Source organism: Rhamphochromis sp. 'chilingali', assembly GCF_963969265.1.
Source record: "Rhamphochromis sp. 'chilingali' genome assembly, chromosome: 7".
Classification (NCBI taxonomy): Eukaryota; Metazoa; Chordata; class Actinopteri; order Cichliformes; family Cichlidae; genus Rhamphochromis; species Rhamphochromis sp. 'chilingali'.
In genome coordinates this window covers 33,713,757-33,736,835 of record NC_137934.1, presented here as the reverse complement: position 1 = coordinate 33,736,835, position 23,079 = coordinate 33,713,757, and the positions used below count along the sequence as shown (strand labels likewise).

The window sequence follows — 23,079 nt, the reverse complement described above, 5'->3', positions numbered from 1 at the left end:
CCACATGCCACCACACTGTAGCTAGGAAAAGTTAAATAACGGTGCATTCCAGAGTCTACACAATTCAATTTATTTCAAAACCAATAATGTTTTGAATATTAGATTATACTAATAAACCAGAAGGGTATTGTACAGTAAACAATGGTAAATGGCCTGTATTTGTATAGGGCTTTTCTAGTCCCTAAGGACCCCAAAGCACTTTACACAACCAGTCATCCACCCATTCACACACACAATCACACAATGTATGATAATAACTCTGTAAAGCTGAATTTAATATAGAGTCCCTTAATGGAATCTGTATACAATGAGATCGCATATCGGATTGACTTTTTTCAGTGATTAATTTTTGCAAAACAATTTTTTGTGTGCTGTTTGTTAATTTGGTTGTACCTGAAAAAAAGAAAAGAAAAACATAAGAAAAATAGAAAAATAAGAGCCACATATGAGGATATTCGTTTAAAATTTTGATAGAACAGTAGCAGTATAATGTCCTCGTAAGTGGATATCAGGCCCATGTAGAGCAAAATTGAGTATTTTGGTCTAAATTACCCAAAATGTGATGTCCACATATGTGGATGCCAGGTCCTAGGAGGTTAAAACTCTAATTTTCTCATTTCCATTCATCTAAAAGACTAAATCTTGAAGAATCACGATCTAAAGTTTGCTACTTTAGGACTATGTCTTTTTATGCCTCTTTCTTGCTTTAACTCTTTTTCTGTCCTTTTCCATCCTCTCTCCACATCTCAGGAGACTCGCTATCATAACCGCAGACAAGTAAAACTGTCTCTGGTGCTCCCCCTCAGCTGTCCCCCCTCTGCCATGGTATTTGCTTTGCCCCACGTATTTAACATTTTTGGCGAGGAGAACAAGAGGAAAATACAAACCCACCAAAAGCATAGTCTGTAGGGTCACGATACACGCGTGTGACATTTTGCCAGACAAAAGTTGACACCGAGACTACACGTGTCGGACCTGAAAAATAATCTATCTTCTTCCTGCGGTCACTTTCCTTCTGTCGAAGTAGAAGCACTGAATGGCCCACTGCTCCAACAGAGCAGCTTAGCAGCCAACAGAACAGAAGCCTTTGGCTGTAAAAGACAGGTGCGAATGAAACCGAGCGAGTGTCAAGCCGAGTAACTCTATAAAAGAGCACAGACGCTTGGTCAACCTACCGTGAGCTGATAAGGTTTAAACTGAAATAGGAACAGAAGACTGTGCAGGTGGAATGCTAGAAGAGTAAAATGACACAGTTTTTCAAATGAATGCAAAAGTCAGACAGTGACAAAAAAAGTCTTGTTAATGCAAAGGTGACAGAAAAAAACAGTTCCTACCAAGTAGAAGAGGAAAGATAGATCAATACATCGACACTGATGCTGATAATAGTATCAGATGAACACTAGCACAATACTTTGTTTCTAGCCCAATGTAGTGTGTTAAATAAATTACACTGTTCCAGCTCAAGCATATAGGTGTGTCAAACATAAGGCCCAGGCGCCAGAATCAGCCCAGCAAAGATTCCAACCTGGCCCTCTGGCCAACTGTGGAAATGTGGAGTAGTGCATACATTTTGGACTTGACCTCCTTTATCCCCCTTCACATACACCAGAGAAATCAAGTAGTAGATAAACTATTAAATGACAGAAAAGTTCCTGTTTTGTCCACTTGCTACTAAACTTGATTTTTACAATATGTCCACAGTAAAGAAAGTTTGTGAATTAACAAAAAATGTTTTATAATGACAAGACAGTCAGGGACAATGAGCTGCCAATTTTCGAGACTTCCTTTTTCTTTCATTAAAAGGAATTACATGTGTGGTTGAACTTCCTTGCAGTGACAGAACAGGGAGTTGCTTTAGTCCAGCCCACGTAGAATCAAAGTGGGCTGTGTTTACGTGGTGTAGAGCGACCCCTTGTAACACCTGAAAACAACTTTCTACTTTTTCAGGTTAAAGACTGAAAGAGAGATATCTGGAATGGAAATGTGAGTCTCCTGTACTCTCCTCTTGATGTTATTTTGGATCTCTAACAGCAACCACAATGCTTAACATCGACATTAAATTAAAAAAAAAAATTCATTTTTTTTTATTACGCATTTCTCTCATTCAAGGTGAGGCAAAATAACTGATGTGTGTCATCTCGCCCATTATGTCCTCTCCCTCTTTTCTTTTTTGCTCCAATGGTGACACAGTCCTTAATATCCAGCACGGCTATCTGTGAGACCATATGCCCACGGCAGGAACCCTGAAGAGGCTGGCAGAGGGCCCACTCACAACCAGCAAATAAATAATGGGCCATTATGTTCAATCATATGCTGAGCTATAAAGGTCTAAAGCTCAGAGCTGCAGTATGCAAAACGCGGCGGTAAAAAACAGAACAAAAAAAATACAGTGAATCTGTATAGTCAGTGCCTGATGTATATTCCTGCGATGTACAAGAGAGCTCCATTGTTTGAAACCTTTTTAAAAGCAGACATATTCTTTCAGTGGGTGACAAGCTTCTTTATTACCTCTAACACGAGCATTGTATTTAAATCTACACAAATCCCGCATACCCTCCCTTACTGCTGTAAATGCTCCAGTTTCAATAATGTTTACTGAAAGCTAAGGACACAGCTGTTTTGGGAAAACATGTAGACTGTCAAACAAAATTGTATATTTGTGTTGAAGTATGAATCAGTATTCCATCGGTGTTGATAGACAGGACTAACAGGTCTTTTTCTTTTCATTTGATTTGTAGAAAATAAGAAAACTGTGGCAGATTGTCAGCCATTTATTAATTTGTAAAGTGCTAATGGATACAATTTTCTCTGCCGGGAGTAGTTTGAGGTTTCTGCGTAGTATCTTAGTTGTTGGTAGGACTGCACTCTGTTGGACAGAGAGCTCAGATTTTTGCACCTGGATTTCGGATTTCACCTTCTACATCTGCTCCAGTTGTTACCCGGGGACCTTGGTTCTTTTCAGTGCTTCCTCTGCCTTATGTTAGTGTCAACTGGGATTAGCACATCTATCACAACTGTTCTCTTCTGCTCATTGTCAAACACCAACATGTCTGACTGGTTGGCTGGGAGCTGTTTGTCTGTCACAGGAGCTTAGCCCCTTTGTCCTCAGCCACTTTCGGACACATCACCCATCACCTGGGGACTTCAAATCCATCCGTGACACAGATGTTGCTGTACATTATCCCACTTTGTTATGCCTCTTAATGTAGACTGTCCCAGCTTCCATTTTATATCCTGCCACCATGTGCTGAGGTCTCGGGGGCATCTTTGGAAAGCCTCCAGCCTGGGCACTGTCTGCAGTGGTAAAAACCTGCATCTATAAATCTAGTGCTTAAGGCCAGTTTTTAAACTGCCATGAGCTGAGCTGTCCACTTGTAGAATTTCTTACTGTCAGCATTTCACTTTTTCTATTTGGGCATGTGCAGAGGAGGGATAGTGGCTGCACTGGACAAAGGATGTTGAAGATGGAGCTGAGGAGGAAAAGAGAAAAGACCCACAGATGGTCCATGGATGTAGTGAAGGAGGACATGCAGAGGGTTAGTGTAACAGGGGAGGATGCCAAAGATAGGATGAGATGGAGGCAAATGACCAACTGCAGTTTCTAAAGGGAGCAGTCAAAAGAACAAGTCACTGTTTCTATCTGGTATTGACTGGTAGGAAAGTCGGGTCGTAGTCCTACAGGTGAGGAATTTGGCTGGGCTGACCTTGATATGGATGTGCTTAGCTTTCCTTTATGTCTGCTTTTGTCTTGTGGTAGTTCCACCCTTTCAATCCCCTGGATCACCTTTCCTCTCTACACGTATGCAATGTGTACACACAAACACACAAACACACACTCGTGAAGTGAAAACCATTTCAGATGACTAGATCATGAAGCTTATTGAGAGAAGGCCAAGGGTTTGCAGCGCTGTCAACAAAGCAAATTGGCTACTTTCAGGAATCTACCATTTAAAACATATTTAGAGTTATTTATCATTTTTTCTTTGCTACGTTTGAGTGGTAGTATATACGTGTGTGTAAGGAGGACTTTTACAATCATTTTGTTAAATACAGATTAGATCTGACCAAAAATACTGTGGTGTTTTTTCTTTCTTCAGCTCTGCTGGTTGGTTTAACAGTAGGTGGGGGGCCTGAGGCCAAAGTAAATTAAGGGTTTTTTTGTTGTTGTTTTTTAACCAGAAGAGTGAAGAGAATTTATTTTGCCTTTGTCTGAAACAAAGGGTAATTGATGCTATCGCTTACCTTGCATGCTGGAAAAAAAAAATCAATACAGAAGACAGCACAACTCAAAGAGCATGCCATTGCCGTCTGTCTAACATAGCGGTGTATTGATGTGACTCTTTGAGCTGCAAATTAGTTGAAGTGACAGTATAATGGACCCTGGTGAAAAGAAAGGGAGAATTTTAGGTGAAAACAAAGGATTCTTTCATTCCTTTATTCTCACCAGTGCTCTGTTCCCCATAACGGTATCAATTATAGTTTCATATCTGAGAAATATAATCTATTTAGACTGGTTTGTTATGCAAATAACCTGTGGAAGTTATCTAGTGAAGCATTTTGTAATGCTCTCTCTCTCTCTAGCACTAAAATCAATTTATGCTTCTTTAAACGTGTCAGCAATGGCAGCTGGAAAAGAGAAAGGGTGGGTTTAATTAAGTGTCTGTAACGACTGTGGTTTAGATGCTAAATGGTTCTTGTGGATTTTATACTGAGTAATTAGGCTATATAGTGCAGTGCTTATTCATCCTGTATTCTTATTCAGACCACTTTTTATACAGTTAAAGAAAAGTCAGACTTTCCCATGCCAAGCTTTAAAACATTCCATGATGAATGCACTCTTTCAAGATGACCTTTAAGTCATTTTCTTATAATAAACTTAATAATAATCAGTCATCTGACCGTTTTAATGAGTCACGAACTATTCAGTCTATGCAATATCAAATGTCATGTGACACTTGGTCATAGTTTATAATGATATGATTAAAGAAAGCAATTTCTTTAATTTTACTTAAAGGCACAGTGTGAAGAATGTCACCACTAGATGTCAGAAGATTGCACATTTCCAATTCAAATGCATTATTCTTGCTACGGTGGCCACTGTAGGCCAAACACGCTTTTAGGAGTTACAGTGGGGCAAAAAAGTATTTAGTCAGAATACTTATTTTCCACCCTGATTTACGAATAAATTCTTTACAAATCCTACCATGTGAATTCATGAATTTTTTTTTCCACATTCTGTCTCTCACAGTTGAAGTGTACCTCTGGTGCAAATTACTGACCTCTGTCATCATTTTAGGTGGGGGAACTTGCACAATCGGTGGCTGACTAAATACTTTTTTGCCCCACTATATATGCTGTTACTTTTTGTTCTGGAAATTATATTTGCAAATTTGAATATTAGGAGGTGAAATAGTTTTTTGACTTATCTATTGTAAGACTACTGATACAACTACTTGTAGCATCATGCCCTTGACCATGCTTTAGTAAGCCAAGAGAGATCAAAAGGCTTAAATTTAAACTTTTAAATTCAATTGCCTGTCTAGCAGAAAGCAGGGGGACTTTGGCTTTCCTTTTAAAACCCTCTCTCTGCAACTCATTCCGTGTGGGAAAGTCGACTGTGCCAATATTTACGGGCATCCCTTCTCAGATGATAAACCATAGCTTTGAACCTTGATATCTTAAACCTAAATGTGCAACCAAGTATTAAATTTTTCTCATCGATATGTTGGAAGACACAACTACACACTTATCTATGAGTATATTCTTTTTTCTATCAAATAACCTAAAAAACTGACTGAAAGCTGTCAAATCAAATTTGACTGACTGATAAATGGTTTAACTGATGACCTTTTCCAAACGAGATCCTTTGTATATACAAGGGATGCCATGATTTCAGAAATGTAGTAGTAGGCTAGTGTCAAGATCAAGTCTTAGGCTACGTTCACACTGCAGGCGAAAGCGCATAAAATCCGACCCTATGCGACCCATATCCGATCATGCTATGACAGTGTGAACAGCACAAATCCGATATTTTCAAATCCGATCTGGGTCACTTTCGTATGTGGTTCTGAATCCGATACATATCTGATGTTTTAGAAAGCGACTGCTGTTTGAACGGTCATGTCGCATTAAATCCGTCTTTTACGTCACTGACACAAGACAGACGGCAATTATCAGCACCGGAGAAGCGCCCGAGAAGACATCGCGAACGCTTCCTGGCCATCCAGTTTAGATGTCAGTTAAACTGTTGGGAAACGTGAACATTTTATTTGTACTGTATAATCTGCAGATTCTGACAGAAATCTGCAGCTATCCTTTGAAGTACCGCTCCTCTAAAACAGCAATAAGGATAATTATTAGGTTATTTACATTATTATGTAAATAACAAAATAACTTAAAGCAAAAATTGGGAAACATAAAGTCCGAAGTCTTTATATTAAGGGCCATCAGTCAAACAATACTGTTTGCTCTGGGTCTAAACAGAGCGCGTTGTGTGTGACATCTTCTTTTGCGCATGCGGGCCACTTTGAGCGTTCACACTAGAGCGCGTTTGCTGTCGCATTTCATTTGTAGTGTGAACGAGCAGAAAAAAAAATCGGATTTGATCAAAAAATCGGAATTGAGCATCAAGACCTGCAGTGTGAACAAAGCCTTTGTCTCCCTCTCAATGTTTAGGCTACCTTTTTTCATTTTGAGTCGCTTGTCCTGTGTGCACTATGTTCAGTTTTGTTTCCTCTGTCGTTAGTTTGACTTACTTCACATGTGTCTTGCTTTCCCCCGAGTGTTTCATCTCCCTAATTACCTTCTGTGGATTTATGGCCTCAGTTTCCCTTTGTTCTTTGTCATGTCATTGTCGTAAGCTGTGTGTCAGGCTGTCTGTGCGGCTCCCTGCAAGCAAGCATTTTCTTGTTTGGTTAATTGTAAATTTGGTTTGTTTCCAGCAATAAAGCTGGGCCTCAAGTTTGACTTTGGAAAAAAACAGAAGCGTTATTTAGTTTTCATAGTTCTGGAACATATAATGAATATCATCAGTTTGAATGGCATCCATAGTATTTACAGAACATAGGGTCAAGGCACCAACCATGAGCTGCATGGATTTTGCTTTACAATTGATGAGGAGCCTTTGCTGTGCTTCATTCACATCTCCATTTTGAATTGGCAAATAACACTCAAATTAGGGCTGTGAATAACTATTGGAATTTGAATATACAGTATATTAAAATAGACATTCAGCTGGGGAATGAAATCCTGCAGCTCTTTGTTTTCCAAACAGCACAGAAAGCAAAGCTTGATTTCCTCCACAAAAGTTGTTATACAACAGTATCTCACATTTGTATTCACTATGTGGGGCTTTTTCAATGACACGTGTGTGAAATGTTATCAATTCCTGAAATGTGTTTCATGAGGTCACAGTGTGGTGATCTCAGACCACAAAAACCTAAGCAGTTTATCTTTTAAATCTATGTAAAAGATTGTGGCAGAAGCAAAAACAACAACAAAAAAACAGACACACACTGATCTGTGGTGTTCATATCTGTCTACATGTTTGTCTGCTGGTGAGAGTAACGTTACACTTAGAGATAGGGTGTCAAGTTCAGACATCTGGGGAGATGTGAGTCGAGTCACCGTTCCATTGAAAGGACCCAGCTGAGCTTCAGGCATCTGGTCGGAGTGCCTCCTGGGCACCTTCTTTTGGAGGTTTTCCAGGCATGCCTTGCTAGAAGGAGACCCAGAGCTTTGATGTAGGGATTATATATTTCATTTGGCCTCAGAGCATCTAATATACCCCAGGAAGAACTAGAAAGTGTTTAGGAAGGATGTCTGGAATACTTTGCTTTGCCTACTGTTGATTCCACTCAAGTTAGCTTTAACTTTCCACAACATCCAGGTACGGAGCGAACATCTCAAACCCAAATGTCAACATGAAAAGTAACATGAACAAAAAGCCACAAAGCTGAAGTACACCTGGTTTGAGTGTATTAATCTCAGTCATTGCAGAACATGGAGCATGAGACTCGAACCCACTGGCTGCATATCAATAAAACATATGTGCAAAATTAAGACTTGTGGCCTTTTCACTGTCAATGACATGGTGAACTGCAGTTTCACCGACTGACTCACATCAGCAGAGATCCAAACAGCAGAACAGCTGTCTTTTAGCAAGACCATTACACATGGCTGTGGCTATTTATAGCCCCGGTAACATTAATTTATCACACATATCTGTAAACCAACTCAGCAGTGATATCGCAGTCATTATTATTAAATGTCAGAAACAAAAGACAGGAAGCTGACTATAAAATGAAAGCATCACAGACAGGAACATAACAACTGGAATGCAAACAAGATGAACGATCAAGCTGCCTCTAGAAAAATGTCTGTATGCCAGATTTGAAGGATGCATAAGGTGCCACATTCTTACCATGCATATTCATGCACATCTACGGGTTGCATGTTTGGCCCATTTTAATTGGAGATCTATGAAATGGCTTTCATAAGTGGGAGAAATTTGCAGCATTTAAAGGCTTTGTAAGTGTTGGATTTTACTTACAAATTGCTCGTGCAGACTCGTGACTTTGCCAAGCAGTGCTCTCAGGGATTTAAAATTTCACTAAAGACCCAACCTGGACTCCTCAAGCCCAGAACAAGCTGTACAGACTGCATCTGTAACCATCAGACAGGGATATGACCCAAACATTTGGTATGAAAATGCAGCCAAAAGCACACATTAGAAAAAAAAAATTATATATATATATATATATATCCCCTGTAACTGATGTGACTCATTATGGATGCAGAGAACCAGCAACTTTTTCCTGAAAAGAAGGACAAAACTGTTGAGTTGTGTGAAAATTTGCAGCCAAGGTGTGAAGATTCATGGTTAAGGATATATTTTCGCACTAATATAATATTAATCACAGCTCAGTAAACACTGAGCTTGTTTTGTTAGAAATGACTTCCTGAACCACCGAAAGCTGTGATAGTGAAGTCTGACAGCCTTTGGCTACAGAGGAGCACAGTGTCTAATACCAAACTGACTGATCTAAAATTGCCTCTTAATGCCCACCTCGCCGTGGGAAATACAGCACCAAAGCCCGGGGCTCTGAGTCTCTCTGCAAAAGGTAAATAATCCCACAGGTTCCAAGGAAGGAAGAAAAAGCAAATTTATTCTGAAACAATTTGAATGCTGTGAGGAAATAAATATTTAATACTGAAAGCAGGCCCTGAGGAAAAGTAGACCGCAGAACACTGGAGTAAAAGCCTCAGGACTGGTGCAAAGGATCTGCTTCCAAGCTTCTACTTTTTCCCAGTTCAACTGTCTGTCTGTCACATTGCTAACCTGTCACCAGAAGAATATAGAAACAGCATCTTTAAAATATGAGCAGACAAAGCATGGTGCAGTGTGTGTGTGTGTGTGTATATATATATTAGAGATGGCACGATACCACTTTTTTATGTCCGATACCGATATCATAAATTTGGATATCTGCCGATACCGATATGAATCCGATATAGTGTTTTTTAATCAACAAAACTGTTTTTTAAAATATCTTGCTGCATTTTGCAAGTCTGCAAGTTCATACTCAAGTTTAAAACAACAACTACACTAAAGCTATTCTGTTATACCTGTATACAAAAAAAATATTTCATAGTTCAGCAATACTGATCAATCTAATAAACTTAGACCTACACCATCCTCCCTATTCTGGTATTTTAAAGAGTACTTAGCGTAAATATTAAGCAACCTAACTAATAGGGTTCCAACTCCCAGCAACAACAAAAATAAATAAATAAAAAATAGGGAACCACCCCTCACGCTCCACCTCATGATGCTTAATCAACGTAATCAACCTTAATTTGATGCAGTGTGAAAAAAAATGCACAGAAATCAATTATTTTTCAAGAAATATTAAATAGATTCAACATCTTTCTTCAACAAAATTGCAGACTGCACAGATGGTACCTTCCCAAAGGAAAATGTACTATAGCTTACTAGGGTATATATATTAGACTTAATAGTCACTATATACAGTAATTGACTTCTATTCATTTTACATCAAATTAAAACTTTGGGTGTCAGATAATTATTTATTAAAAGCTAGACATTTTAAATGAGAATAAGAAAGAAAAGTATGTCTTTGTGCCCCCTTTTCCCAGTTAATGCCCTATCGGCCCCCCTGGCTAAACTTTGCTAGATCCGCCCCTGCACAGTTACCAGCCGTCAGCTACGTAGAAAAAGATCCTGGTGTAGAAAGTAATATTAAATAAATTGTAACAACAGCTTATCAAGCTTAAACGTGCTGCTGTTGTTCAGCCGCTGGTTTGCTCTTTCTGGCGCAAAGTGGACCAAAAACAAACAAGAGAGACTCACGACAGAAAAGCCGATCAGCTGATCATTAGCAGTTTCACGATTGAAGTAGCAGCCGGAGAGCGAGAGGCAGTCGCTCGTTAAGCTTAACGTGGGAATGCTTTACAAACATTCAGAGATGGACTTACACACTTGCTTTACTTCTCTCGGGGATAACTTTGTCGGAGATGAAATGCCAGGTTGCTAGCGAAGCTCCAAATGCTATCCAGACCACCGACAGGTCCCGCATGCCACAGCTGCTCTATCACGTGATGCATACTGCTCCGACGTTCTGAGGCGAGTTACGGCGTGTTGCAAGTTTTGTGAGGTGCTTTCGTGATATTTAATGGATCGGATTACATTTTTTATTTTTCTCCGATATCCGATCCAGTAATTTAGGTCAGTATCGGACCGATACCGATACGTAATATCGGATCGGTCCATCTCTAATATATATATACATACATATATATTAGGGGTGCAACGATACACAAAATTCACGGTTCGGTTCGGTTCGATACTTTGGTGTCACGGTTCGATATTTTTTCGATACAAAAAAAATGTTCATGCCTTTTTAATTTGTCATTTATTAAAATTATAAATATATATTTTAACTCAAAAGTACAGTTTTTAAATTTAACCCTAACCCTTGTGCGTGTTTTTTATTTTGACAGCGAATGCGCACCTGCGGACCACTTATGTGCAGCCCTGGTTATTTAGCTCATCATATTGCAGCCACAGAAATTATTTTGTCCATGAAACCATAAAGCTGCACTTTCTTTTTGCCTTATAGTCTGATTTGTCATAACTTCTCCGTTTTGTGGTAAGCTTTTCTTTGGCTGTCACTTCTTCACCCTGACCTGTCTTATTTGGCTCAGCAGAACTAAAATATATATCTGTCTGTGAAGGTTCTCAGTCATCCAGGTCATCGTAGTCAAATATATATCCTGCTGCTTTTACACGCGCACTCACATAAGCTCAGCGATTCTCTGCGCGATCAACCTCTCATATGTTTAAGCTTGCTGCGGGAGATTTCACTTGTCATGTTTGCATAGTAAGCTAACAATTAATAAGACGATGTCAGAGGAATTGGTGCACAAATTATCATCACTCACAGATCAGTGCTGTCGCTCTCTATACACAGTTCGCACGATTGCAAAGTGAAAGCAAAAAAACAAGCGCAAATTCAAACGCGATTTCAATATGTCACATATTGACAGTGGCTCACCGATGCCAATGACATAATTACCCAGCTACATTTCTGAAAGAATGCAAAAGCATTGACATATATTTTTCCTACAATAGCCCGACGGGCAGGGCAGAGATAGATTTTGGTGGCCCGACTGAAAAGATCGCTAGCCCCGGGACGTCGGGCTAGCGATATTGCGAGCCCTGTATCTGATTGAGGAATCACTCATCTTTGGAAAAGAGAGTTTATTACAGAGAAATGGCTCTTTCTAAAATAAAAGCTATACTATCCGCTTCTTCTGGGCTATATTCTCAGCAGCATATTAAACACATAAGGAGAATCATGTGCTAACAGCTGTCTAAATGACTCGGCTAAAGTTAGTAGCATGCTTGCTTGTTTTTTTTCTGCTTCCACTTGTCTTTGCACTAGGATGATGTCGGCGTAAATGTGCAGTCATATTTGTTGTGTTCTCACTAGTGCTTTCAGGTTAATCTCGTTGAAATGACCTTAACGCCACAACACGGCAAATCTCCATTAACGAGCTACCGCCGATCGCCCCGTGCATGGGGCTAGATGGCCAACATGTTAACGAGCTAACTGCGCTAACACACTAGCTCCCACCCATGTAATTGAGCATTGCATGGCAAACATACTGTTTTACTTTAGTCCATGACTCGCTTACCTTCAGGGTCATACGTCACATGAAAACCAAAATAATTCCAAACGCCAGATCTGAATGAGGGTGGGGGAGGTCCATGTTGCAAGGAGAGCTTAACTTCTGTCTCGCTAGCTTGCCCTGCGCTCTTCCTTCTGACGATGCTGTCTGTGTTGAGCGCTCAGTGAATCTGCGTTCGACTACTCCGCCTAGGCTGCACTGTCGAGCCTAGGGTTGCGGGCCATTGCTAACAGCGGCTAATGGCTCTCCCATCAAAACCTTTGGTGAAAGGTTGGTGACTGTTTGCTTTCACGACCGTGACTTTCAGTGGAACTTTGTTGTTGCTGCTAGCTCTGTGCCTATAATAGGCGCTGATTTTCTTTGTGCTCACGGACTACTGGTTGATGTGGCTAACAGACGTTTAATTGATGCTGTGTCCTTTTCCTCATTACCCTGTTTGACTCGGGGTGCTCAGCCCGTGGTGCATGCTAACTCAGTAGATTCGGGTGACGTTTTTCAGTGTTTGCTTTCTGAGTTTCCCTCACTAACTGTCCCCACTTTCTCGAGCACGGTGACGAAGCATGGGGTAGAGCATTACATAACTACAGTAGGGCCCCCGGTGTTCGCGCGCCCGCGCCGCCTCGACCCCGCCAAACTGGCTGTCGCTAGGGAAGAATTTGCCACCATGGAGCGTCTGGGCATCGTGCAGCGTTCGAACAGTGCCTGGGCTTCTCCGTTACACATGGTGCCTAAATCTGATGGTCGGTGGCGACCTTGTGGGGATTTCCGCCGTCTTAATAATGTCACGGAGAACGATCGTTATCCCATTCCCCACATCCAAGATTTTTCCGCCCATCTTGCGGGGACCTCGGTTTTTTCTAAGATCGATTTGGTACGGGGATATCACCAGGTTCCCGTGCGCGCGGAGGATGTCCCCAAAACCGCCGTAATTACACCTTTCGGCCTTTTCGAGTTTCTGCGCATGCCATTTGGCCTGAAAGGTGCCGCCCAAACCTTCCAGCGGTTGATGGACTCGGTCTTGCGCGGGCTGCCCTTTGTTTTTGTATATCTTGATGATATACTGGTGGCCAGCAGCTCGAAGGAGCAGCACATGTTCCATCTGCGTCAGGTTTTTCAGCGTTTGGCGGAGCATGGACTGATTATTAATCCGTCTAAATGCCAGTTTGGGTTGCCCGTTCTCGATTTCCTTGGGCACCGTGTTTCCGCCGAGGGCGCGGTTCCGTTGCCTGACAAAGTCCGAGCTGTTTCGGAATTTCCGCGTCCCACGACTGTTAAGGCACTGCAGGAATTTTTGGGGATGGTGAATTTTTACAACCGTTTTCTCCCCAGAGCGGCACATCTGCTGAAGCCCCTTTATGGGGCGTTAAAGGGTAAAAAAGCTAATGACCCCGTTGACTGGTTTCCGGACAGCATCCAAGCGTTTTCTGATGCTAAGTCAGCGTTAGCTAATGCTGCCCTTCTGGCCCACCCATCCCCCTCAGCGCCGATTGCGTTGACCACTGATGCGTCGGACATAGCGGTGGGTGCGGTGCTGGAACAGCGAATCTCGGGTGTCTGGCAACCGCTCGCCTTTTTATGCTGTACGCTACGTGACAGCGAACGCAATTACAGCATTTTTGACAGGGAGCTACTGGCGCTCCACCTTGCGTCTCGTCATTTCCGGTTTTTTCTCGAGGGTCGTCACTTTACCGCATACGTGGACCACAAACCCTTGACGTTTGCCATGTCCAAGGTTTCCGATCCATGGAGTGCACGCCAGCAGCGCCAGTTGGCAGCCATTTCTGAGTTTAACACGGACATTCGGCACGTGGCTGGTAAATCCAATCATGTGGCTGACTGTTTGTCCCGTGCGCTGGTTTCTCCCGTCTTTCTCGGCATAGACTACTCCGCCATGGCTGCCGATCAGAGCGGTGACCCTGACATCCTCGCGCTTAAATCCACCCAGACGGGCCTCATACTGGAGGACAGATCCGTGCAGGACGGTGGTCCCCTCCTCGTCTGTGACGTTTCCACCGGCCGCCCTCGCCCTGTGGTTCCCGCTTCCTGGCGTCGTCAAGTTTTTGACTCGGTACATGCTCTCTCTCATCCAGGGGTCCGGGCCTCTGTTAAACTGGTCAGCTCTAAATTTGTTTGGCCAGGCCTTCGCAAATCTGTTAAGGAATGGGCGTCGGCGTGCATTCCCTGCCAGCGCGCGAAGGTTCATAAACACACCAAGGCGCCCCTGGAGCCGTTCTTCATACCCGGCAAACGTTTCGATCATGTGCATGTCGATCTGGTGGGTCCCTTGCCGCAGTCACAAGGTTTTACGCACCTTTTGACTGTTGTTGACCGGACCACCAGGTGGCCGGAGGCGGTCCCCCTGGCGTCCACTACCGCAGCAGTGGTGGCCAAGGCGTTTTTGTCGACCTGGGTCTCGCGTTTCGGCCCACCCGCGGACATTACGTCAGACAGAGGCCCCCAGTTCATTTCCGAGCTTTGGTCGGCCATGGCTGATGGACTGGGGGCTAAAGTCCACCGCACAACCGCATACAACCCGCAGGCTAATGGGATGTGTGAACGGTTCCACCGGTCGCTGAAGGCTGCCTTTCGCGCCTCCTTAAAGGATGGCAATTGGGTTGACCGCCTCCCGTGGGTTTTGCTTGGGCTGCGCTCTGCGGTTAAGGAGGATCTCGGCGCTTCCCCAGCTGAGCTAGTGTTTGGTCAGCCCCTCCGCGTGCCTGGAGAATTCTTGCCTGAAAATCCTCCTCCCTGCTTCGATCCATCGGTGCTCTCTCTCACCCCGCTTTTGCACTCGCTTCGGGTTCCTGGTCCGGTGCACCATTGCGTGCCTGACACCTTTGTTCCAAAGACTTTAGAGACTGCTAAGTTTGTTTTTGTCAGGCACGATGCCCACAGGACACCGCTGCGGCTGCTGTATGACGGCCCGTTCAGGGTTATTGAACCGGGCCAGAAACATTTTGTTTTGGATTTTGGGGGTCGAAGGGAGACTGTGTGTGTTGACAGACTTAAACCAGCACATGTTCTTCCGGACAGTGATGTAGTGCCGGCCCAGGCCCCTCGCCGTGGCCGACCTCCTGCGCTGGGGTTGACAGTCTCTGGTTTTCCCCCCAGGACTACCCCCGGACCACCAACGTTTGAGCCTCCTCCTGCCTTTCCTGCTCGCCTTCACCAGCCTCGTTCACAGGATGGACCTTCCTCTGCCTGTTCTCTCCCTCCCAGGTTCAGTCGTGCGGGTCGTTTGCTTAGACCCAGGGTCCTGGACTGAATGGAGACCTGACTGTGTGTTCTAGGGGGGGTATGTGTGGCGGACCACCAGGTGGCTCCACTCACACACAAGTTGAAGGGAAGTGTGGGGGTGGAGATTTTGGCGCTGACTATATGTGAAGTTCTGTCAGTTAATAAAGTTGTTGGAGTGAGACACTGAGACCTCTCCTGTCGTTGTTACATACCTCCACAATAAAATAAATTTAAAAATTTGTATTGTTCGATACATATGCGTACCGAACCGAAAGCACTGTATCGAACGGTTCAATATCGATACGAATATCGTTGCACCCCTAATATATATATATATATGTGTGTGTGTGTGTGTGTGTGTGTGTGTGTGCGTGTGTGTGTGTGAGTTTGCCTGATTGAGAGTGCATATCTATTTCCAATAAAGACATGATAGCTTTACCCAAGGAGATCATTTGTTCATTTGTCATGTTAACAACACCTTTCAAGACAACATCTACCATGTTTAACCTTTAGCATTCACAAAAGGTGGCAGATGGGCACAGGATGGCTGTGTCTGGGCTTCAGGGGAAAGGATAGTTTATGAAAAGAAAGGACACGCGGTGCTATTTCTAATTAGACAGCACACAGCAGCTCTTTCAAAGGCAAAGGAAATTAACTCGTCGACCTCTCGACACTCAACACTGACACAAATCAGCAACTTCACTGAGAGAATCTGCTGCTGACTGGGCACTGGGTTCAGACACAGATGACTTTGCCACCCCTCCCAAGGCTTGTGGGTGGGTGTTTGTGGGATATGTAGCACTTATACCCAACAATATCCGCTGGGTCAGGGTTTGCACTGACTTTCAAAATAACAGGGTCAAATGCTGTGTTTACTGCACTGCGTTCTAGGCTCGCTGAATAGGTGAAAACCCTGAGACTCCAAGGTCAGTGAACAGCACTTTCAGACGACATAAGTGGCAGGTAGTAACAAAATAATGTACTCACATTTGTGTGTCCAATGCAGACTTTTTCAGTCATGCTGGCATATTTTCCTGCATCTCTGATATTTATCAAGTCTGCAAAAAGCTGCCCGGCTTCACACTTCTAAAAAGCTGCTCATGGCTACCTTTGTAAACAACAGATCAAGATTTAAAAAAAAAAAACAACCTTTCTCAAGAATATCAAAAGCAGCTTGGGGCAAAAAAGAAATTGTTGCAGCTATCTGTAGTATAGATCAATAAGTGTGTAATGACGCATTGTCTGGTATTTGTTGTAAAAATATTAACACATCTGACAAATACAACGCCGATAAAGTGACTGCATTAGAGATTTCCTATTTTAGTTATTTTTCAAGCAAAAAAAAGAAAGAAAAGAGCAAACCATATTTTGGTCCTGTTTATGCAATGCAGAGTTTTGCCTATTTACTCAACTGTGATATGTTATAGTTAGGTTTCTGCCAGAAATGCTATTAGACTTAATGGATGCTTCAGGGGGAGGAGAGAGTTTATAATTCAGTTCAATTTAATGCTGTATTTGCTATTCATATAATGCTATCCTCCCACTATAATGCTAATTGTTAATTGTGTGGTGGCACTGATAGAAGAGGAGCAGAGGGAAGGGGAACTGAGAGAGGCACTGGGAAAAGATAAAGTCATTTGTATTTATACCAGCGGAATAACACAGAATCATAACCTGGTACAGCTTTGAATGATTTTTAGTCTACCCTGATTAGTAGAGATATATGGATGGATATCAGCTGAACCGGTGAGGAAGATATTTAATTGTGAGATCCAGCTAGTCCTTTAATTTGTCTTTTTTTTTTTAAAAAAGTGCGTAAAAACAACAGAAACAGTAAAGTAATACACATTAGCAAACAAAATGGCTGTAGCTCTTTAGCTAGGCTAGATGTCTGCTAGCTAGGCCTCAACTCAGCTAAGCTAAGCTGAACTAGACCATTTTATGGTGCTGGTGCCTTCTGCAGCAGTTTGATGAAGAAATAATATAGCCATGATACAATTGTTCAATAATTCAGAGTTTGGTTTTGGCAGATAAAATTGTAGCATTCCAATTAGCACTAAGGACAACGCTTGGTACAATATGGGTTAGCGCTGCACTCACACACAGTATAAAGTGCTGGTTTCTGTGTGCCGTTCTGAAGTCTCAAGATAAACCATTCTACCATCACCAAGTTGGTTTCAAAAGACCAGATATGACGAGGAAGGAACAGTGAAACCACTGGCTCATTGGCTAATAACCTGTCAATCACAAGTTGATAACCACTGACCATATCCAGGGTAATCCACGTTTTTTAAAAATAGAGAATAATCTAAGCAAACCTCACACTATATTCAGTTTAACCCCAAATGAGTGAGTGAACCATAAACTCAGCAAGAACATTTTTACGGAGGCCAAGTCAGAAAGGGGTTTTTCCCACAGGTTTCTATAGCACCAAAAGTCTTTTTTGCAGCAATCACCATCTGTTGGCACTAGCACTGTTGGCAATGTTTCATATTGTTAGGATTCAGCTTGCTAACAGAGCTTTCCAGCCTTAGCAAATAACTTAGTAATCTACACTCAGGTCGAAATATGGTCACTTCTGACTCCAAATTTTTTTTAAAAATTGTTGACACTAAGCCTCCAAAACAAGATGTGACAACACAGTTGATCTCCTAAAGAGGGTTCATGTACAGTAGCCCAATACAAAAATAACAAAGATTATGTAGTGTTGTGGATCATGGTCATTCATTTGGATTTTGACTAGAGTCAGCTATTCATTTATACTTTTGTTTGGTACTCAAATGTTTGAGCTTTTGCAATATTTGATTAATCAAGTGACTTATTAATGAGGATACTGACTGATAATAAAAATAAGAGTTAAATACTTTTTAAAGTATACACCAGGGATGGGCAAATCCAGGCCTCGAGTGCCGGTGTCCTGCAGGTTTCAGACGTGTCCTTGATCCACCACAGCTGATTGAAATGCCTAAATTACCTTCTCAACAGGCTGCATTCTCCTGAGGACCCGTCCTTCCCAGTCTACGTGGGTTGGGTCCTCAGAAGGTCGGGTAGACCGGAAGTGAGCGGCTGTGAAATTGGACGATCTAGCCTTCAGTTTTGCATCACCGCTGTCTCGGTGGAGTTTAATAAACTCAGCCGTCTGCTCCTTGCTATCTAAAATATAACAGGACACTGGTATAAATTCTCGACCATCTCAGACTTCTGTTTAAACAGTTTTCTGTTTGACGTTTATTCAGCTGTGTGAAAACCTCCGGAGGAACCCACCCAGGGGATTAATAAAGTTTTATTTTATCTAATTTAATCTAATAACTTTAATATCAGCCAAACCGATTTACTCATGAACAAATAAAACACTGAAAAAAGCCAAACGATAACATTTTTAAGTTATCTAAGTGGCTTATATATCACGTTTAACCTGAGTAGCGAAAGACCGCGGTGATCTGAAAATGATGTGACCGGAGTTTGCCCTCCTCGCCGGCTCTATTGACCCTCGAGCTCCCAGCTAGCTATCGAGCTGGTGGGTAACAGACGTCTCCGAAAACGTGATGTGATGTCTTGATAAACCGAGCAGATATTTGAAGTTTACACAGCTACATTCTCGCCTGAAAACACGTTAAAAGTTTATTTTGTGAACCAGAAAGAGTAATAAGAGTAATATTAACACTGAGTAGTGGTCACCATTGTTGGAAACTGGCTGGGCCGTGCTATGAATTCTGGGATATGGTGGGCCACGAAGAACACACCCGACCCATCCTTCAATTTCGGGGAAAAGGAGGACGCATTTGTCGGCTGCATTCGGAGGAGTCTACAAATTTGGACAGCCTTCGTTGCTTCGCTGTGACGTAATTGGCCTACAAATGCAGCCTCAGGAGGATGCAACCCAGGAATTTGGACACCCCCAACATGTCTTGAAGTTCTCCAGAGGCCTGGTAATGAACTAATCATTTGATTCAGGTGTGTTGACCCAGGGTGAGGTCTAAAACCTGCAGGACACCAGCACTCGAGGCCTGGAGTTGCCTACCCCTGGTATACACTATATTCCCAAATGTATTCACTCACCCATCCAAATTACTGAAATCCAGCATTTTAATCACTTCCATGGCCACAAGTGTATAAAATCAAGCATCTAGGCATGCAGACTGCTACTACAAACAGTTGTGAAAGAATGGGTTGCTCTCAGAAGCTCAGTGAATTCCAGCGTGGTACTGTGATAGGATGTGCAAGTCCAGTCTTTCTCACTACTAAAATCCAAGAGCAGGATGAGTGGATGCTGAGGTGCACAGTGTGCAAAAGGTCACCAACTTTCTGCCAAATCAGTCACTACAGACCTCCAAACTCCATGTGGCTTTCAGATTGGTTCACGAACAGTGCTGAGAAGTTCATGGAATGGGTTTCCACGATGCAGCTGCATCCAAGCCTTACATCACCAAGCACAATGCAAAGCAGTGGTATAACACATACCACCACTGGACTCTAGAGCAATGGAGACGTGTTCTTTGGAGTGATGAATCACACTTCTCCCTCTGGTCAATGGACGGGTGTCAGTTTGGCGGTTTCCAGGAGAACGGTACTTGTCTGACTGCAATATGCCAAGTGTAAAGTTTGGTGGAGGAGAGATATTATTGTGTGGGGTTGTTTTTCAGGAGGTGAGCTCTGCCACTTAGTTCTATTGAAACAAACAATTAATGCTTCAACATACCAAGACATTTTGGACAGTTTCATCCCCCAACTTTATGGTAACAGATTGGAGATCACCCCTTCCAGTTTCAACATGACTATGTGCTACTGCACAAAGCAGGGTCCATAAAGACATGGATGAGCGAGTTTGGTGTGGAAGAACTTGACTGGCCTGCACAGAGTCCTGACCTCAGCCTGATATACACGTTTTGGATGAATTAGGGTGGAGACTACGGGCCAGCTCTTCGTCCAACATCATTGTCTGACCTCACAAATGTGCTTTTGGCACAACACTAAACCTTGTGAATAGCATTCCCAGAATATTTGGAGCTGTTATAGCTTCAATCATTTTAAACCCTATGGATTAAGAATGAGACGTCACTCTCAGCAATACACTGCATCTTTGTCTGCCCTACAGTTTATTGCTATTTAGAGACCAATATATATTCTGCTGATAATGGTATCACTTTAGAGCATCAACTGAGTGCTGTAAAAAGTCTGATGTATAGGGTGAAATACACACAGAGTGTACACAAAACACAGATAATAACAGTCACTGTGTCAGCTGTGGTTCTTTTTAACACCAACAAACTCCGACCAGCTTATACATCAGTTCATTAGGCACCTACTTACCATGAAAAGGCCACCATGACCACAAAACAACCCACCACCCACACTGTACCCATCTGTCTCTTCACTCCAGCTAAACCTCCTACCTCTCCCTCCTCCACACACACACACACACACACACACACACACACACACACACACACACACACACACACACACACACACACACACACACACACACACACACACACACACACACACACACACACACTGCAACAGCATTCTGTTTAATCAAAATAGAGCTGCCCTTCAACGCATTTACATGTCTCATAATGGGGAAGAGTCGGTACGAAGCCTGTCATTACGCGCACCATTAAAACACAGCAGTAGACTAATCTAGCACTTCCATAAGCAACAGCAGCAGCAGGAGGAGGAGAAGCAGCAGAGGACGAGGGAGTGGAAGCTGACTGTGGATGGAGAAGGAAAAGAAAGCAAAAGCAGTCATTCGATGCATGGTTGGTTTAGCTGTTTAAAGGTTGTGAAAGCCGCAGTGGTGAGTACATGACAAGGAGGAGGAGGAAGAGGAGCAGCAGCGAGAAGAAGAACCAGGTAGGGATGTCAGAGGAGTGACATGAGCAGTCGGTGAAGTGTGAGAAAGAGCAGCAGGTGAAGGGAGAAGTGTTGCATAAACAGCAGGAGGAGGGACCAGCAAACAGGCCAAAACAGCAGGTGATGCCTGCTGGGAAGGAGACAGAGAAAGGAGCAAGAAGTCATGCTTGAGGAGGAAGGGGAAGGGACGGGAGAAGAAGAGAGGGGGGGAAAAGCAGGAGAAAAGCGAGGAACAAAGGCAAGGGGTCCATGGGTAGGAAGGGACACCAACAGAAAGAAAGGCTGAAAGACGAGCAGAGGAGGAACTCTTGAGGAAGAACATCAGGACTGTAATGAGAGGTGTGGAGAGGGGTAAAAGAAGTTCATGAAAACAACTAGAAAAGTGATGATGTGCAGACTAGACGATGCTGGGATCCTTTAGGGAAAATAGGTCATGTCTGGAGAGAACAAGCCAGAAAGCAAAGGATGAAGCAGAAGATGTTTTTTGGGGTGTAGAAGAAATTGGATCTTTGGAAAAAGAAGGGGGAACGGGAGTAGATGGTGGGCGGTACTAAAATTATGCTGTTCAGAGAGGAGCACCAGCAGTGAGAGGTACTGGAAGGGAAGTAAAAATAAGGAGCAGCGGGTGAAGCTTGTGGAGAAGGAGCAATAACAATGTGATGCCTGGCTTACAGGAGCAACAGGGGTTAAGGATAGAGGAGCAACGGGATGCTTTTGAGACGAGTTGCTGGAGATCGTATTTGGGAGAGGTTCACGGTAACACAAAAGAGGCACGAGGTGATGTTTGGAGGCGAGCGTGGGGAGATGGCGCTTCAGGCGGGGAAGCGGCAGGGAGGAGCAAGAGGTCACTGTAGGGAGGAGCAGCAGAAGGAGCAGCGGGGGAGGTGGAAGCAGCTACAAGGAGCCGGTGAGCACCTGCAAGCTATAATTATGATTCACTTTGCTGCTCACAGGTGAGTGGTGGCCTGTGTGATAAAACAGCTACAACAGTGCACTCAGGAGGGAGAAACATGGTAATGTTTGATACTAAACAACACACATTTTTATAATATGGCAACAGACATTTATGGACCCTGTAAGAAACTTGATACAATTTATGCACGTGTCATGTACATAAAGGCTGCACTAAATGTGATTTATGTCCTTTTTCATGTCCTGGAAAGGCTGGATGTTTAAGGCTGTATAAAAGTAGAACATGGAATATATTAGAAGAGCACAAAGGGACTACTTTCTGTGTCATTTCGTGCATGCGTGCACAGCAATAACTGTCAGTATTCCCAATAAAGCACTAATTGGCCCACTGCTGAAAGGCAATTAGCGTTCATATTAAACCCCAAACACACCCAGCTCACCATGAAGGACCAGAAAACTTACTGTGGTAAAAATCCTCCATCAGTCTCAAGTTTCTTCCAAAAATGCATGGAGCTCTGCATAAAGTTAAATTCCAAATGTCTAAGGATAAGAAAGCTTAGCTGATGTTACATCTTCAGAAGTCTTCTGCTCAACCACTGTGCATAAATTAAATCACCCTGCGCCAGCTGTAGCACTCAAAAAGATGCTCCCTGGTTTGCAAACCTACCTTCCACTGCATGCACTGAAGTAACCGTGAAGAGAACCAGAACGGCCCAAGTGGCCGGCATGGCCAGTCTGACTCCCTGTCCGTCCTCTCCCATTATCCTGCTAACAGAGAAGAGAGAAAAAATCCCCACTGGAACACGCTGTATTCCTCTGGTAAGCAGTCACATCGCAGTCTTCAGTCTGTGTGAGTGTGTG

At 43.1% G+C, this 23,079-nt stretch overlaps 1 protein-coding gene across 1 annotated transcript in view; it reads right to left on the bottom strand.

The window, feature by feature from the left end:
* LOC308400233 (ephrin type-B receptor 1-like) overlaps positions 1-23,079 on the bottom strand; it is a 150,689-nt gene extending 127,610 nt beyond the window's left edge. Inside the window, exon 1 of the mRNA XM_080887799.1 lies at positions 22,886-23,079. Within this exon, the coding sequence (XP_080743925.1) occupies positions 22,886-22,979 (94 nt within the window). The 5' untranslated portion in view covers positions 22,980-23,079. The remainder of the gene's footprint in view (positions 1-22,885) is intronic.